Consider the following 17,843-nt stretch of genomic DNA (forward strand, 5'->3'; position numbering starts at 1 on the left):
ACATGGCTTTTTCTAGTTCTAATGATTGATTTTGAGATGGCATTTTATAGAGATGAGTTTCTGCACAAACTTCAGTTGTGCCAACATAATGGAATCTCGGTATATGACTGTAGGCGTTCAGTTTTAAATTGGACGTGCTCCAATCTACAGTATGGCGCAATCAGGTCTCCAAAGACTCATTTGGTTTGCAAATTTCCTTTTACATAACTTCTCGCCTCACAAAATGTTCTGGAGTCTGCTGTGGAATGTGTGTGCGTGTGAATGTGTGTGAGTGTAGCCTGGTTTCAGCTTATGAACATGTTGGAATGTGTGTGTCGGTTTTCAGTGTGACTTTCAGTGTGACTTTCAGTGTGAAATAGGGGAACAACACATACAGTATGTGGGAACAACACACAAGAACACCACCTTAAGCCTGATGTGAGGGAGAAAATGGAGACTACGTCAACTCATCCCATCCTGTATATACCAACAAACAGGAAAACAATCCCCTTGTGTGTCTTCAAACCCATATGCTCCACCATGACCACTGACTCTTTGAGCATGATGTGGGCAAATGTGTGAACTGATTTAGTTCGGGTTGTATCTGTACACTGGTGTTGAACAGACTAATTCTCTATAACAGATAGGCCTATGTTTACAGATAACCAATAAGGATTTACATTTTTTAACCAGGCAAATCATTTAAGAACAAATTCTTATTCACAATGATGGCCTACCCAGGCCTAACCCCGACAACTGAGCCAATTGTGCACCATCCTATGGGACTCCCAATCACAGCCAGATGACTGTGATGCCTCTTGCACTGAGATGCAGTGCTTTAGACCGCTGCGCCACTCAGGAGCTCCAAATAGGCCTGAACCCCCCCAGGAGAGGATATGCTGAGTGCGTGGATGTGTTAATGCGGGAGGGGGGGGGGGGGGTCGAAGGGATTTCAGTCTAAAATGTGGAGCAATGGCACTTCCTTTCGTCAGCTGTCTTAAGTTCAATACCTACACCCCCAATCCTCCCTCACCTCCCTTCCCCCTCCCTGGCCTGTCCCATATCCCTCCCTCCCTCTCTCCCCCCTCTGCCTTCCTGCTCTGTTGGGAGGAGGAGCCCTTCCTGTCATTGGCAGTTTCTTTGAAAGGAAAGCCTGTGATAAAACCAGTCTACCGTCCAGGAGATGGCTCCATAAAAACAGCAACACCAAACGCACAGGCAAGAGGGGGTCACACGCACAAACACATGAGCACACACCAGCTCATGCATGCACACACACAATCCGAGAGTAATTATCACACCCTTACTAGAACGACACACAGCCATGGACTATACGGCAAACACACACACATACACACAGATAATGTGGAGAGTAATGCTGCAAGTTCACCTACAGATGTAGGATCTTAATTTGATCACCCTGTTGCAGGGAACTTTTAGGAAATGTACAACTTGTAGTGTATTTGAGGTTTAAAAAGGCTTCTGAAGTTTTTAATTTCCATTTTGAAATGTCAGACTTGAAATTTCAGACTAAATTATTAATATCCATTAATTAAAATCCACATAATACTTCATATTTCCTGTTGCTGCAGGGTTATTTTCCTACTGTAGCAGATTGGCTCAAATGAAGATCCTACATCTGTACTGGCTTCTGCATATGTCCAATACAACTGGGGGGGGGGGGGGTCTTTTTTAGGGACGGTTGTTAAATCAGGATTGCCCCTCACATTCACCTCACATTGCATACAAAGCAGCCTTTCTTCTTTACAACACCTCATAAAGCTACCTTTTTATTTCACCCCTTTTTTTTTTATGAAACGGAGTCAACATTTGGCCTCCCCTCATCTCCCCTACTCACCAACTACCCCTACTTTCCGCACAACACTTTCTTGTCAGATGACCAACACTATGCTTCAAACAGCCATGCCTTCCTAATCCCACCTTGATGAACAACAACACTGAGACAAAAACACACATAGACATATACACACACACACACACACACACACACACACACACACGTTTCAATTGTTTCCAAACATCCAACCATTGAAGTCAATGTGTTGTGGCCATGGATGGGAAAGACTGTTATGACACAATGAAGAGGGGAAGACAAGCTAGAACAAGACTATATGGTAAAGACTATTCATTACAACAGGTGAGGCTGGCTGCTCCTCATACTACAGTAACTGTTTTTCAATAACTCTACCAAGCTAATCCCATTACTTTTAAGATTGTTTGAGTTACACTGAAATTGGGAAACAATTTGTCATTACTGTCAAGAACCACTAATCCCAGTGCAATACAAGTGGTTCAGTCACCACAATTACTAAAGCACTCATCTGACTGAGTGAGGTTGAGTATCTAAACAACCTAGCTACAAGTCCAACAAGGCATTTCAACTACTTTGCGTTAGCAATTTAAGAACAGGATTCTCAACCAGTAAATCAACATATCAGTCATCAATATATCAATCAACTAATCAGTCACTCAAAATCAACCCCTTTTGTGTGGTCGGCCAGCTTAGCACATCTGAATAGGCCTCAGTTAATAACTCAAACAGCAACTCAAACATACACAGTAGCTAAAGCTTGGCACAGGTTATTTTTGTCTGAAGAGTAACAATCAGTTGACTAGCTACTTACTGGTGTTCTGCTCAGCATTGCTCTGCCACAGGAAGACAGGATCCCCACTTCCTCTGGGGTTGGATCCCAAACTTCGATACATACACACTCCCAGAGACAGACAGACAGACAGACCATACACTAACACACACAGGTGTGTGTGTCACGTCACGCCATTTACAACCATTCTATGTCTATCTGGGAGAAACCATAGAGAGGTGCCTGACGACAGTCCAACATTGTACAAAATATAGTGTACCAGTCAAGAGTGTGCAAGGCTGTCAAGGCAAAGGGAGGCTGCTGTGAAGAATCTCAAAAATAAAATATATTTGGATTTGTTGAACACTCTGTTGCTTACTACATGATTCCATATGTGTTATTTCATAGGTTTGATGTCTTCACTATTATTCTACAATGTAGAAAATAGTAAAAAATAAAGACAAACCCTTGAATGAGTAGGTGTGTCCAAGCTTTTGACCGGTACTGTATAATGTAGAAAATCTTTATGTCATGTAAATGAGTGGTTCTCTGACTTTGGAAAACAATTACAGACTAATACAAAAGGTAGGGTTGACTGGGTCCTTCTCCCACTGGCCCTGGCCCAATGGCACTATGACAAAGCCAGTCCAGAGGTGTCCCAGGACACTGTGCAGGACGCATAGGAGTGTACGCACCATGGACAACCAATATTATTTACTGTGCTCCCTTGCCCACTGAAGACAAGCTATAAAATGCTATTCCTGAATTCCATCAGGGGCCTGTGAAATCTGTGCAGGCACAAACAGGGACAGCCGTCTCAGCACTGAGACAGACACACAAAAGCACACACACCACAGACACAAATACACACACCGTCTATGGGATGTATTCTCTCTCACTCTCCCTCTAAACCCTCTCAACTACCATCTACCTCACATATAGTATTTCACTCTGTCTCCCTATCCTTGTTTTAGACAGATTTAATCAAACTGGCCCAAGTATGTTTGTGTAAATTCTTACTGTACAACCTGTTGCCTTTGTGCATGCATGTGTTACTATGGAAACTAAAAACATATACCTGTGAGCGTCAAAGTATTTGCCATTTTTATTTGACCATGAAAAAAGTACATTTATGCTAATGTTTTACTCTACATGCTGCAATGTAGATTTCATCCTGCCTCTCCAAATTTTCTTAGAGAAATATTCTGACTTTACAGTTAATCTGTAACCATATTGTTTAATCCTGAAGGTGTGACCGATGTGAAATGGCTAGCTAGTTAGCGGTGGTGCGCGCTAACAGCGTTTCGATCGGTGATGTCACTCGCTCTGAGACCTTGAAGTAGTGGTTCCCCTTGCTCTGCAAGGGCAGCGGCTTTTTTGGAGCGATGGGTAACGATGCTTTGTGGGTGACTGTTGCTGATGTGTGCAGAGGGTCCCTGGTTCGAGCCCAGGTTGGGGTGAGGAGAGGGACAGAAGCTATACTGTTACAAAGGCACAGCCTTTAAGACAAACTAACATTTAATCCTATTTCACCTGAGCTTCCTAACATAGTCATGACACGTACAATGTGGCCATATGACCTTCAAGGTGGTAGTGAATAAGACATCAAGGGCAGAGAGGAGAGAAGCAGAGAGAGACAAGGGATTAGTGTTATCACTCCCAGAGAAGACATGCTGGCCTATTCTCTGATGAAAGGACGAAACCCCCTGAATACAGAAGAAGGGATGGAATTGTAGGGGGTAAATCTTAATCCCTAATCAAACCCCCATTCATCCCCCTTTCATCCCTCCTCTTCTTGCTGCCCCGTCCCCTGCAGGCAGTCTAATCTCTTAATTGAGCCTTTTGTAATTATAATTGAATAATTAAAGGCCTTCATTAAAGGCAAACAAATGACGTTGACGTATTCTGACAAGACACAAGATCCGAGGGATACTGTATGCATGATTCAGTGAGACCGACACACATATACTGTAAGACAGAAGTTTACTTAAAGCTGTAATACGTACATTTTTGGTCAACACAACCAAATTCACAGAAATATATGTCATAGATCTGTCATTCTCATTGAAAGCAAGTCTAAGAAGCAGTAAATATGTTCTATGTGCACTATTTCTATACTTCCCATTCTCAAGTTTCCTTTTTGCATCTTTAACTTTTGGTTTCGTACACCAGCTTCAAACAGCTGAAAATACAATATTTTTGTTTATGGAAAATATATTTCACAGCGGTTTAGATGGTACAATTAGGCGAACTACTCAAATTTTAGCAACCAGGAAATGTCGGAGCATCTTTAAGGCAAAAAGGAAAGTAGGGTGCGTGGTATAATGCGAACGTCTAGCAACCCAAAAGTTGCGTGTTCCAATGTCATCAGCCTACTTTTTAAGCTACTTTTTAGCTAACTCTTCCCCTAACCCTTTAGTCTGACTCCTAAGCTTAACCCCTAGCGTAATAAATGTTAGCCACCTAGCTAACATTAGTCAAAACAAATTGCAATTAATAAAATATCATACGAAATGGATGAGGGACATCCACAAGTTAATATATAGGCTACCATAAGGAACATAACATATACTAATTGGAGTGTCCAGTGATTTTCTTTTACTATGTTACGTCTACTCCTGAGTCCAGGTTGAACACACTCACAAAGACCCACTTCTTTGAGAATGTGAATGAGTTCTTACTGGTTATTATGCTATCCTACTTTCTAAATTAGATTTTAGTCCGACCTTTCCATGTTTGGCAATGTAAGGGCGAGCCATTGCTAGCTCATCCGTCTGTTGACAACAATGAGGGCTAACCAGTGTGAATAGAGTGGGTGAATTACGCCTCTTCGCGAGTTATTGTCTCTCGATGTTTACTGAGGTTATTGGGAACAGAGGATGGAAACAGAACACCGGTCTAAAGATGAACACTCAACACTCTAGATCCCTCTTTTCTCTCTCCCCCGCCCGGGGCCATCCACGCCTATCAAAGGACATTTCTGTGGTCTTTAGACCTATTCTGTTTTCTCCTTATCTTTGTCTCTTTCTCAAACTGCCTAACAACAGATATTATTTTGTGAAGGCAACCAATCGTACGACCAGAGAAAAGTAGTTTATAAACGGAACTTAATTCACTTAAAGTGTTCGTGGAAAAAATAAATCTCATTATCTTCAATCAAAAAGTGTTGTGGTGGCCACGATGTACATTTGCGCAACAGAAACGTAATAATAAGGACATTTTGGACAGGACATTATAGGACCTAGACTGTTAATAAAGAACGGCTCATAGTTTCGATATCCAATACAACTGTAGCAGTATTTTGTTGTCCTCCTGTCCCCTCAGAAGTTGGCGATTGTATTTAGCGAGTTGAGACCGGCTGTGGTCTCGCTCGTCCTGACAGCTCATTCGTCTTCATTACGGGAACACCGTGGGGCTGACAGCGCCTGAAACCCTGGTGTCTTCACGATTAATGAAGATATATAGGCATTTCACCTTGAAGAACTTAAACTAACCAGCACACGGTGTAGGCCTACTGTCATGAAGTAGAATTCGCCTGGGTCGCAATTATTAAACCGACACAAAAGGCGCTAAGGGGCACAGCCTTGCGTAAACGCGTGTAGGCCATCTGGATGAAATAGATAAATATAACATCTGTAATAGTTTCCTGTGTCTTCCCTGCCTGAACACGTTCTTATAGCGCAATGGCAAGCCCCCCCCCCCCCCCCTCCATCTTTCATATTCAAATGAGCATGCCAGAAACACCATGTTGCCAGTGCCAGAGTAGGCTATTATCATATGAAATACAGTGGTGAGGGTAGATGGGCTGCATAACAATAACAACTTATTTTCTCACACCCATTGTTTTCACTCCTTTTCACTCATACAGGCATGATGTGTGTTAGCAAAGTGGCAAAGCCTCTAGGAAAAGAGAGAGAGAGAGAGACATGGCCCTGTTATACCCCAAGGCCTCAGTTGTTACTGTAAAGCTGTATTGTCCTACTTACTCATGCTCTAGTTATTCTTCATTAACAGTTTTGCCCTCAAATGAACTTTTAAGTTAGATGATAATTGTGTTTTTAAGTAGGCCTAGTTATTCACATTGCATCAGTTACCCAGATCTCTACTGAAATGGGTCATAGGCTTTCATCGTTGGGCCTCTTGTGATCCCTTTTAAGGATCCCCGTTCATTTTGACTTTGGTAGTTAGCTTCTAAACACCTCACAAGTTCAGGGGGCCCATATTGTGAGAGAAAGCTAAATCAGTCATCTGAAGTCATTCAAAAAGAAAACAAATGTGATGATGAATAAATATGCAGTCCCACACACTGAGCACATAAACAAACAGACTGGAGGACGAGAAAGGGCACTGAGAATCAAATGGAATCGGTCTCTTCCTGTGGAGAGAGCTCTATGATAACACCAGCACTCTGATAAGGACACACATGCACACTGAGATTGTCACTCTTTCCACATGATCACAATAACACCGACGGCCTGATGAGGAGAGTGAAAACCGTGTCTCTGCCCAAACACACACAGCACACACACAAGCCTTTACAGTCTGATGAGTCGAGTGAGGAGACAGAGCAAATACTTCACTTACACTGAACACTGGCTGTCCCACCCCAGGCAAAGGGGTCCAGACCAGGGAAGAAGGGGTTGGCCTTGCCCAGCATACAAGCCCCCTGAGTGGACACGTCGAAGAGCGGCCGAGGGGCCATCCCTAGAGCCTCCATACAGTCAAACATGTTCCTCTCTCTAGCTCCACACACACTATTTTGTCCAACAACCACAACAACACCAGAGTCCTCTTCTGCTGTGGTTGTTCAGCTGAGCTTAGCTAGCAGTGACGTCTCAGAGGAATTTCCTCCCAGAGAAAAACAAGAGCAGCTCAGAGCAGGACTGGCGTTCCAGGCTTGTGGTTGTTGTAATAGTGGACCTCTGTCACTTTCAGTCGGGGTGAACCTTCTCCAGGTGCTGTGCGTCTGTCTCAGCCTCTGCTTGGTTCCACTCTGATAAAGTCCTTGACTGGCTTCTCTCTGTGTATAGGTCTTGGAGTTGAACAGCTTTTTTCCCTTTTGTCTTCTCTTTCTCTCTTCTCTTGAGCTCCAGACTACTTCCCACTCTCACACACAGTCCTCAGTCACCCTCTCCACTGTCTGGGTGATTCTCATTGGGAGTTGTAACTGATCTAAACACCCCCCTCTCCTTAGCTCTCTGGGCCTCTCACACACAGCTAGTGATACTGTGGAGTGAACCAACAGCCTGTTCTCTCAGCAAAGGGGGGGGGGGGGGGGGGGGGGGGGAGCAGGGAGGGAACTAGAAAGCCAGGGGCGGGCCCATTAGTCTGGTCGGTCACATAACAAACTTTCTATCCTATGTTTTCCCTTTGATTTCCCTTCCTCCTCTTCATATTTCATATTTTACAAATGAAAACAAACACCATGCCTCCCTCCCTGTCTTTCTTTCTATTTCAATTCCAATTTAAGGGCTTTATTGGCATTGGAAACATATGTTTACATTGCCAAAGCAAGTGAAATGGATAATAAACAAAAGTGAAATGAACAATAAAAATGAACAGTCAACATTGCACTCACAAAAGTTCCAAAGGAATAAAAACATTTCAAATGTCATATTATGTCTATATACAGTGTTGTAATGATGTGCAAATAGTTAAAGTACAAAAGGGAAAATAAATAAACGTAAATATCGGTTGTATTTACAACGGTCTTTGTTCTTCACTGGTTGCCCTTTTCTTGTGGCAACAGATCACAAATCTTGCTGCTGTGATTGCACACTGTGGTACTTAACCCAATTGATATTGGAGTTAATCAAAATTGGATTTGTTTTCGAAATCTTTGTGGATCTGTGTAATCTGAGAGAAATATGTGTCTCTAATATGGTCACACATTTGGCAGGAGGTTAGGAAGTGTAGCTCAGTTTCCACCTAATTTTGTGGGCAGTGTGCACATAGCCTGTCTTCTCTTGAGAGCCAGGTCTGCCTTCGGCGCCCTTTCTCAATAGCAAGGCTATGCTCACTGAGACTGTACATAGTCAAACATTTCCTTAATTTTGGGTCAGTCACAGTGGTCAGGTATTCTGCCACTGTGTACTCTTGCTCTTTCTCTCAGCCCCCCTCCTCTTCTCCTTTCTCTATTGAAAAGCCCCCTTCTCCCTCCCTCCCACACAAACTTGAGCCTCCCACATCCCTCCTTAGGGTTCAAACACCAAAGTCATTTATGTGTCCCCAATGCCACTTCATAGTGTCCCCATGGGAGGGCAAATGTAATGAGTCAACAGACAATGTTAAGAGAAGACTGCCATCCTATTGTAAATGAATGCTGAGACTGAGTATACCACACTGTTAGTTTGCATTAATTGGCAAATGGTAATTTCTGATGGTTATATACTGTGTGTGGGACTGTAGGGTGATGGTTAAAGTCAGAGGCGCCACCCAGAGGCCTCAGTGGGGAGGAACAGGGGGGAAACAAATATGCAAACACGCACATATGAGCAGACACAGTCTCGTTCTCCCTTAGCTCTCTCTCTTGTCCTCATTCTCTCATTCTACCCCTCCCCTCCTTAATTATATCCTGCTTTTATTGGAATGAGTCTCAGATCACATTATTGCTGCCCATACTAGTACACTCTGTACCGTTCACCTCTCTCTCTCTCTCTCTCTCTGTCTGTCTGTCTGTCTCTCTGTCTCTCTCTCTCTGTCTCTCTCTCTGTCTCTCTCTCTGTCTCTCTCTCTCTCTCTCTCTCTCTCTCTCTCTCTCTCTCTCTCTCTCTCTCTCACACAGTCAGTAATTTCAATGACCGTATACTGAACCGCGTCCAGCACCGCAGTGCTAGTTTCATGCACACCACAGTCACTGGGTTCAAACACAAGAAAAAAGTTTGACCAAACACATACAAAACCACAGCAGCAACGTAGACAAAACTTCTACTGACAAAATCTCTATAGAATGCTTATAGAGCTGTGGTGCATTAAAGAGAGAGGGGAAGTCATTTTTACTGATACAGATGTTATTTCATAACATGTGAAGAGAGGAGCATGTTCCATAAATCAACACGTCAGCTGTTTGTACAGTGTGTTCTCCAGTCTGTCTATCATGTTCTCTCTACCTGGGAGATGATTTATGATGATTTAAATCACGCCACAGAATGTTTTATTGATTTGAGTACAGTTGGGGCTTGTCCATCTCCATGGATTGATGATGAACTGGGTGAGGCATTTTGTCAAAGACATTTTGTCAAATCTAAACTAGAAATTGATGAACAGAATTATAGAACACTACGTAAATATGCAGTTAAATTAAATCGTGAGAAAAATACGCTATTTTATAAAAATACTTTTATTGATTGTAAAAATGATTCTAAAAAGGTATGGTACACAGCTAAGGGCTTACTTGGTACATCTATTTCAACATGCCCATTTAGTGTGGAGGTTGACAGGAGAACAATAACAAAACCAGCTGATGTTGCCAATCATTTGGCAGATTGTTTTCCAAAGAGAAATGTATTTACTGAGCGATAATGTAAACACCCCTTCTTTCATGATCATATTATGAGCAAAAAAACATGACCTTTTAATCTACAAATGGTGTCAGTAGAAGAGGTATTAAACCTATGTAAGTCATTACCCAATGGTAAATCTACAGGTTATGAACTTATGGAAAAAAATGTACTTCGCTATGCTGCTCCCGAGATTTCAGCTCCACTGAAATACATATTTAATTGGTCACCAGAAAAGGGGACATTTGCAAATGTATGGAAGAATGCTAAACTGTGTCCAATCCCGAAAGACAGCAAAGAATCCATTACGCCTTCCAATAGTCGACCAATTAATCTAATCCCTTCACTCAGTAAGATATTGGAGGGTATTGTGAGTAGACAAATATGGGAGTACATGGGAAAATGATCTGATTACAGCCAATCAGCATGCTTATCGCAAAAACCATCCCACTACCACTGTATTGGTTGACATAACTGACCAGTGGCTCAATGCTATGGATAATGGCAGGTTTGTGGGTGTACTATTTTTAGATTTTAATGCAGCATTTGATTTAGTGGATCATGAAATAACTTTGACTAAATTATTGCATCATGGGTTTAACTTCTTAAGGCTGCAGGGGCAGTATTTAGCTTGGATGAAAGGTGCCCAGAGGTGCCCAGAGTAAACGGCCTGCTCCTCAGTCTCAGTTGCTAATATATGCATATTATTATTAGTATTGGATAGAAAACAATCTGAAGGTTCTAAAGCAGTTTGAATGATGTATGTGAGTATAACAGAAGTCATATGGCAGGCAAAAACGTGAGAAGAAATCCAAACAGGAAGTGAGAAATCTGAGGTTGTTCGATTTTCAACCCAGGCCCTATTGAATTCACAGTGGGATATGAATGAAGTTGCACTTCCTAGGGCTTCCAATAGATATCAACCGCCTTTAGAAACTTGAATGAGGCTTCTACTGTGTTGTGGGACTGAATAAGAGTTGAACTTTTTATTTTTTTATTTCACCTTTATGTAAACAGATAGGCTAATTGAGAACAAGTTCTCATTTACAACTGCGACCTGGCCAAGATAAAGCATAGCAGTGTGAACAGACAACAACACAGAGTTACGCATGGAGTAAACAATAAACAATAACACAGTAGAAAAAAAAGAAAAAAGAAAAAAAAATAGTCTATAGTATATACATTGTGTGCAAAAGGCATGAGGAGGTAGGCAAATAATTACAATTTAGCAGATTAACACTGGAGTGATAAATGTACAGGTAAGAGATACTGGTGTGCAAAAGAGCAGAAAAGTAAATAAATAAAAACAGTATGGGGATGAGGTAGGTAAATTGGGTGGCTATTTACCGATGGACTATGTACAGCTGCAGTGATCGGTTGGCTGCTCAGATAGCAGATGTTTAAAGTTGGTGAGGGAGACTAAAGTCTCCAACTGCAACGATTTTTGCAATTTGTTTCAGTCACAGGCAGCAGAGAACTGGAAGGAAAGGCGGCCAAATGAGGTGTTGGCTTTAGGGATGATCAGTGAGATACACCTGCTGGAGCGCGTGCTACGGGTGGGTGTTGCCATCGTGACAAGTCAACTGAGATAAGGCGGAGCTTTACCTAACATGGACTTGTAGATGACCTGGAGCCAGTGGGTCTGGCGATGAATATGTAGCGAGGGCCAGCCGACTAGAGCACACAGGTCGCAGTGGTGGGTGGTATAAGGTGCTTTAGTAACAAAACAGATGGCACTGTGATAAACTGCATCCAGTTTGCTGAGTAGAGTATTGGAAGCTATTTTGTAGATGACATCGCCGAAGTTGAGGATCGGTAGGATAGTCAGTTTTACTAGGGTAAGTTTGGCGGCGTGAGTGAAGGAGGCTTTGTTGCGAAATAGAAAGTCGATTCTAGATTTGATTTTGGATTGGAGATGTTTGATATGAGTCTGGAAGGAGAGTTTACAGTCTAGCCAGACACCTAGGTACTTATAGATGTCCACATATTCTAGGTCGGAACCATCCAGGGTGGTGATGCTAGTCGGGCCTTGGGGATCTCAGACAATATGAAAGAGAGGTTGAACAGGCTGGTAATAGGGGTTGCGACAATGGCGGCGGATAGTTTCAGAAATAGAGGGTCCAGATTGTCAAGCCCAGCTGATTTGTACGGGTCTAGGTTTTGCAGCTCTTTCAGAACATCTGCTATCTGGATTTGGGTAAAAAAGAAGCTGGGGAGGCTTGGGCGAGTAGCTGCGGGGGGCGGGCGGAGCTGTTGGCCGATGTTGGAGTAGCCAGGAGGAAGGCATGGCCAGCCGTTGAGAAATGCTTGTTGAAGTTTTCGATTATCATGGATTTATCGGTGGTGACCGTGTTACCTAGCCTCAGTGCAGTGGGCAGCTGGGAGGAGGTGCTCTTGTTCTCTATGGACTTTACAGTGTCTCAGAACTGTTTGGAGATAGAGCTACAGGATGCACATTTCTGCTTGAAAAAGCTGGCCTTTGCTTTCCTGACTGACTGTGTGTATTGGTTCCTGACTTCCCTGAACAGTTGCATATCGCGGGGACTATTTGATGCTATTGCCGTCCGCCACAGGATGTTTTTGTGCAGGTCGAGGGCAGTCAGGTCTGGAGTGAACCAGGGGCTATATCTGTTCTGCATTTTATGAACGGAGCATGCTTATCTAAGATGGTGAGGAATTTACTTTTAAAGAATGACCAGGCATCCTCAACTGATGGGATGAGGTCAATATCCTTCCAGGATACCCGGGCCAGGTCGATTAGAAAGGCCTGCTCGCAGAAGTGTTTTAGGGAGCGTTTGACAGTGATTAGGGGTGGTCGTTTGACTGCGGACCCGTAGCGGATACAGGCAATGAGGCAGTGATCGCTGAGATCCTGATTGAAGACAGCGGAGGTGTATTTGGAGGGCCAGTTGGTCAGGATAATGTCTATGAGGTTGCCCTTGTTTACAGATTTAGGGTTGTACCTGGTGGGTTCCTTGATGATTTGTGTGAGAATGAGGGCATCTAGCTTAGATTGTTGGACTCTCGGGGTTGTTGGACAGAGTTTGTTAAGCATATCCGAGTTTAGGTCACCTAACAGAACAAACTCTGAAGCTAGATGGGGGGCGATCAATTCACAAATGGTGTCCAGGGCACAGCTGGGAGCTGAGGGGGGTCGGTAGCAGGCGGCAACAGTGAGAGACTTATTTCTGGAGAGATTCATTTTTAAAATTAGAAGTTTGAACTGTTTGGGTATGGACCTGGAAAGTATGACATTACTTTGCAGGCTATCTCTGCAGTAGACTGCAACTCCTTCCCCTTTGGCAGTTCTATCTTGACGGAAAATGTTATAGTTGAGTATGGAAATCTCAGAATCTTTGGTGGCCTTCCTAAGCCAGGATTCAGACACAGCAAGGACATCAGGGTTGGCAGAGTGTGCTTAAGCAGTGAGTAAAACAAACTGAGGGAGGAGGCTTCTGATGTTGACATGCATGAAACCAAGGCTTTTTCGATCACAGAAGTCAACAAATGAGGGTGCCTGGGGACATGCAGGGCCTGGGTTTACATCCACATCACACGCGGAACAGAGGAGGAGTAGGATGAGGGTGCGGCTAAAGGCTATCAAAACTGGTCGCCTAGAGCGTTGGGGACAAAGAATAAAAGGAGCAGATTTCTGGGCGTGGTAGAATATATTCAGGGCGTCATGCGCAGACAGGGGTATGGTGGGTTGTGGGTACAGCGGAGGGAAGCCCAGGCACTGGGTGATGATAAGAGAGGTTGTATCTCTGGACATGCTGGTTGTAATGGGTGAGGTCACCGCATGTGTGGGAGATGGGACAAAGGAGGTATCAGAGGCATGAAGAGTGGAACTAGGGGCTCCATTGTAAACTAACACAATGATAACTAACCTGAACAACAGTATACAAGGCATAATGACATTTGAGAAAGACATACAGAGGCATAAAGTAATCGCAGGTGTTGATTGGGAGAGCTAGCTAAAACAACAGGTGAGACAACAACAGCTAATCAGCTAACACAACAACAGCAGGTAAAATGGCGATGACTAGGCAGAGAGGGTCGGATTAACTACACACAGAGCCTGAGTTCGCGGCTGGGGCCGACAGATAAAAAATAAATAAACAGAATGGAGTACCGTTATTAATGGACAGTCCAGTAGGCATCAGTTATGTAGCCAAGTGATCATAGTGTCCAGGGGGCAACAGTAGATGGAACAGGGAAGCCACCACTACGCTAGCGACACTGCGTTTAAAGTTAGTTGCCCTGGGCTAGTAGGAGCGTCTGCTCCGTCGGCAAACCAGCGTCGGCAAACCAGTCGTGGTGGTGCGGTGGGGCACCGTGTCAACAGAAAATCCAAGCCAGATGGCGAAAGAGGTATTGTGGAATTTAGTTTGCTAGCCGGGAGATGTGCCTGGCTCACGGCTAACTGGTGCTAGCTTCGTGGCAGTGGCATTAGCCACTATATCCAATCGGTAGCAGCAGTGATCCGGTGCCAAGGTCCAGAGTTTACAGCAAGGATCCGGTGGAGTATTGGGCTCTAGCCGTGTATGAGTGGGGTTCGGGTGAACAGCTGAGTAGGCCGGAAGGTGGGCCTCAGGGATTGCTTCGGTACTGGGTACCACGGTGAGTGCAAGCTAGCTGTGAGCTAGCTAGCTGCAAGCTGTGAGCTAGCTAGCTGCAAGCTATTACGGCAGGAATCCGGCGTTGATGTGGAGAGACAGTCTGATACTGGTAGACTAGCGAGTGTTATCCAGGCTAAAAACAGGGCTGGTATCTGTGCAGAAGGTAAAAGCCGCTAGCAGTGGCTAACAATGACTAAATAGCTTGTAGCTAATTAGCTGGTTAGCTTCTGGAGGTTCTTGAATGTGTTCTAAAATTTAAAATAATAGCGATTAAATTTCACATTGGGTGAGGCAGGTTACTGGAAGGTATAATCAAATTAAAAATCGAAAAGAGATTGAAAATAAATTGAAATATCTATACAAAAAATACGAAAAATACAAAAGTACACGAGAGGACAAACAAACAAACATGTATTCACTGCTACGCCATCTTGGTATGAATGAGTCAGGTTACTGGCAGAGAGCCATTTCCTGGTCACACGCATTCCACATGATATCAACCTGCATTCCGTTGCTCCTCTAGACACAAAGGAATTCTCCGGTTGGAACTTTATTGAGGATTTATGATAAAAAACAAATCAAATCAAATCAAATGTTATTTGTCACATACACATGGTTAGCAGATGTTAATGCGAGTGTAGCGAAATGCTTGTGCTTCTAGTTCTGACAATGCAGTAATAACCAACAAGTAATCTAGCTAACAATTCCAAAACTACTACTTTATAGACACAAGTGTAAGGGGATAAAGAATATGTACATGAAGATATATGAATGAGTGATGGTACAGAGCGGCATAGGCAAGATACAGTAGATGGTATTGAGTGCAGTTTATACATATGAGATGAGTATGTAAACAAAGTGGCATAGTTAAAGTGGCTAGTGATACATATATTACATAAAGATGCAGTAGATGATATAGAGTACAGTATATACATATACATATGAGATGAATAATGTAGGGTATGTAAACATTATATTAGGTAGCATTGTTTAAAGTGGCTAGTGATATATTTTACATCATTTCCCATCAATTCCCATTATTAAAGTGGCTGGAGTTGAGTCAGTGTGTTGGCAGCAGCCACTCATTGTTAGTGGTGGTCTGATGGCCTTGAGATAGAAGCTGTTTTTCAGTCTTTCGGTCCCTGCTTTGGTGCACCTGTACTGACCTCGCCTTCTGGATGATAGCGGGGTGAACAGGCAGTGGCTCGGGTGGTTGTTGTCCTTGATGATCTTTATGGCCTTCCTGTGACATCGGGTGGTGTAGGTGTCCTGGAGGGCAGGTAGTTTGCCCCCGGTGATGCGTTGTGCAGACCTCACTACCCTCTGGAGAGCCTTACGGTTGTGGGCGGAGCAGTTGACGCACCAGGCGGTGATACAGCCCGACAGGATACTCTCGATTATGCATCTGTAGAAGTTTGTGAGTGCTTTTGGTGACAAGCCGAATTTCTTCAGCCTCCTGAGGTTAAAGAGGCGCTGCTGCGCCTTCTTCACGATGCTGTCTGTGTGGGTGGACCAATTCAGTTTGTCTGTGATGTGTACGCCGAGGAACTTAAAACTTACTACCCTCTCCACTACTGTTTCATCGATGTGGATAGGGGGGTGTTCCTTCTGCTGTTTCCTGAAGTCCACAATCATCTCCTTAGTTTTGTTGACGTTGAGTGTGAGGTTATTTTCCTGACACCACACTCCAAGGGCCCTCACCTCCTCCCTGTAGGCCATCTCGTTGTTGTTGGTAATCAAGCCTACCACTGTTGTGTTGTCCGCAAACTTGATGATTGAGTTGGAGGCGTGCGTGGCCACGCAGTCGTGGGTGAACAGGGAGTACAGGAGAGGGCTCAGAATGCACCCTTGTGGGGCCCCAGTGTTGAGGATCAGCGGGGTGGAGATGTTGTTGCCTACCCTCACCACCTGGGGGCGGCCCGTCAGGAAGTCCAGTACCCAGTTGCACAGGGCGGGGTCGAGACCCAGGGTCTCGAGCTTGATGACGAGCTTGGAGGGCACTATGGTGTTAAATGCTGAGCTGCAGTCGATGAACAGCATTCTCACATAGGTATTCCTCTTGTCCAGATGGGTTAGGGCAGTGTGCAGTGTGGTTGAGATTGCATCGTCTGTGGACCTATTTGGGTGGTAAGCAAATTGGAGTGGGTCTAGTGTGTCAGGTAGGGTGGAGGTGATATGGTCCTTGACTAGTCTCTCAAAGCACTTCATGATGACGGAAGTGAGTGCTACGGGGCGGTAGTTGTTTAGCTCAGTTACCTTAGCTTTCTTGGGAACAGGAACAATGGTGGCCCTCTTGAAGCATGTGGGAACGACAGACTGGGATAGGGATTGATTGAATATGTCCGTAAACACACCAGCCAGCTGGTCTGCGCATGCTCTGAGGGCGCGGCTGGGGATGCCGTCTGGGCCTGCAGCCTTGCGAGGGTTGACACGTTTAAATGTTTTCCTCACGTCGGCTGCAGTGAAGGAGAGTCCGCATGTTTTGGTTGCGGGCCGTGTCAGTGGCACTGTATTGTCCTCAAAGCGGGCAAAAAAGTTATTTAGTCTGCCTGGGAGCAAGACATCCTGGTCCGTGACGGGGCTGGATTTAATTTTGTAATCCGTGATTGACTGTAGACCCTGCCATATACCTCTTGTGTCTGAGCCGTTGAATTGAGATTCTACTTTCTAGATTCTCTATACTGACGCTTAGCTGGTTTGATTGCCTTGTGGAGGGAATAGTTACACTGTTTGTATTCGGTCATGTTTCCGGTCACCTTGCCCTGATTAAAGCAGTGGTTCGCGCTTTCAGTTTCACGCGAATGCTGCCATCAATCCACGGTTTCTGGTTTGGGAATGTTTTAATCATTGCTATGGGAACGACATCTTCAACGCACGTTCTAATGAACTCGCTCACCGAATCAGCATATTCGTCAATGTTGTTGTCTGACGCAATACGAAACATATCCCAGTCCACGTGATGGACGCAGTCTTGGAGTGTGGAATCAGATTGGTCGGACCAGCGTTGAACAGACCTCAGCGCGGGAGCTTCTTGTTTTAGTTTCTGTCTGTAGGCAGGGATCAACAAAATGGAGTCGTGGTCAGCTTTTCCGAAAGGAGAGCGGGGCAGGGCCTTATATGCGTCACGGAAATTAGAATAGCAA

At 44.2% G+C, this 17,843-nt stretch overlaps 1 protein-coding gene across 3 annotated transcripts in view; it reads right to left on the bottom strand.

Annotated features, from left to right (window-relative positions):
* The window catches only part of LOC110494234 (retinoic acid receptor gamma-A), a 66,801-nt gene that overhangs the window by 18,006 nt on the left and 30,952 nt on the right, over positions 1-17,843 (bottom strand). Inside the window, exon 1 of one of the 3 annotated variants that reach the window (XM_021569143.2) lies at positions 7,167-7,813. The exons of the other annotated variants lie outside the window; for them this stretch is intronic. Coding sequence (XP_021424818.1) covers positions 7,167-7,311 — 145 coding nt within the window. The 5' untranslated portion in view covers positions 7,312-7,813. Of the gene's footprint in view, positions 1-7,166; positions 7,814-17,843 lie in introns of those variants that run through there. 3 annotated transcript variants of the gene reach the window in all.

The sequence above is a fragment of the Oncorhynchus mykiss genome, chromosome 17 (assembly GCF_013265735.2).
Source record: "Oncorhynchus mykiss isolate Arlee chromosome 17, USDA_OmykA_1.1, whole genome shotgun sequence".
NCBI lineage: Eukaryota > Metazoa > Chordata > Actinopteri > Salmoniformes > Salmonidae > Oncorhynchus > Oncorhynchus mykiss.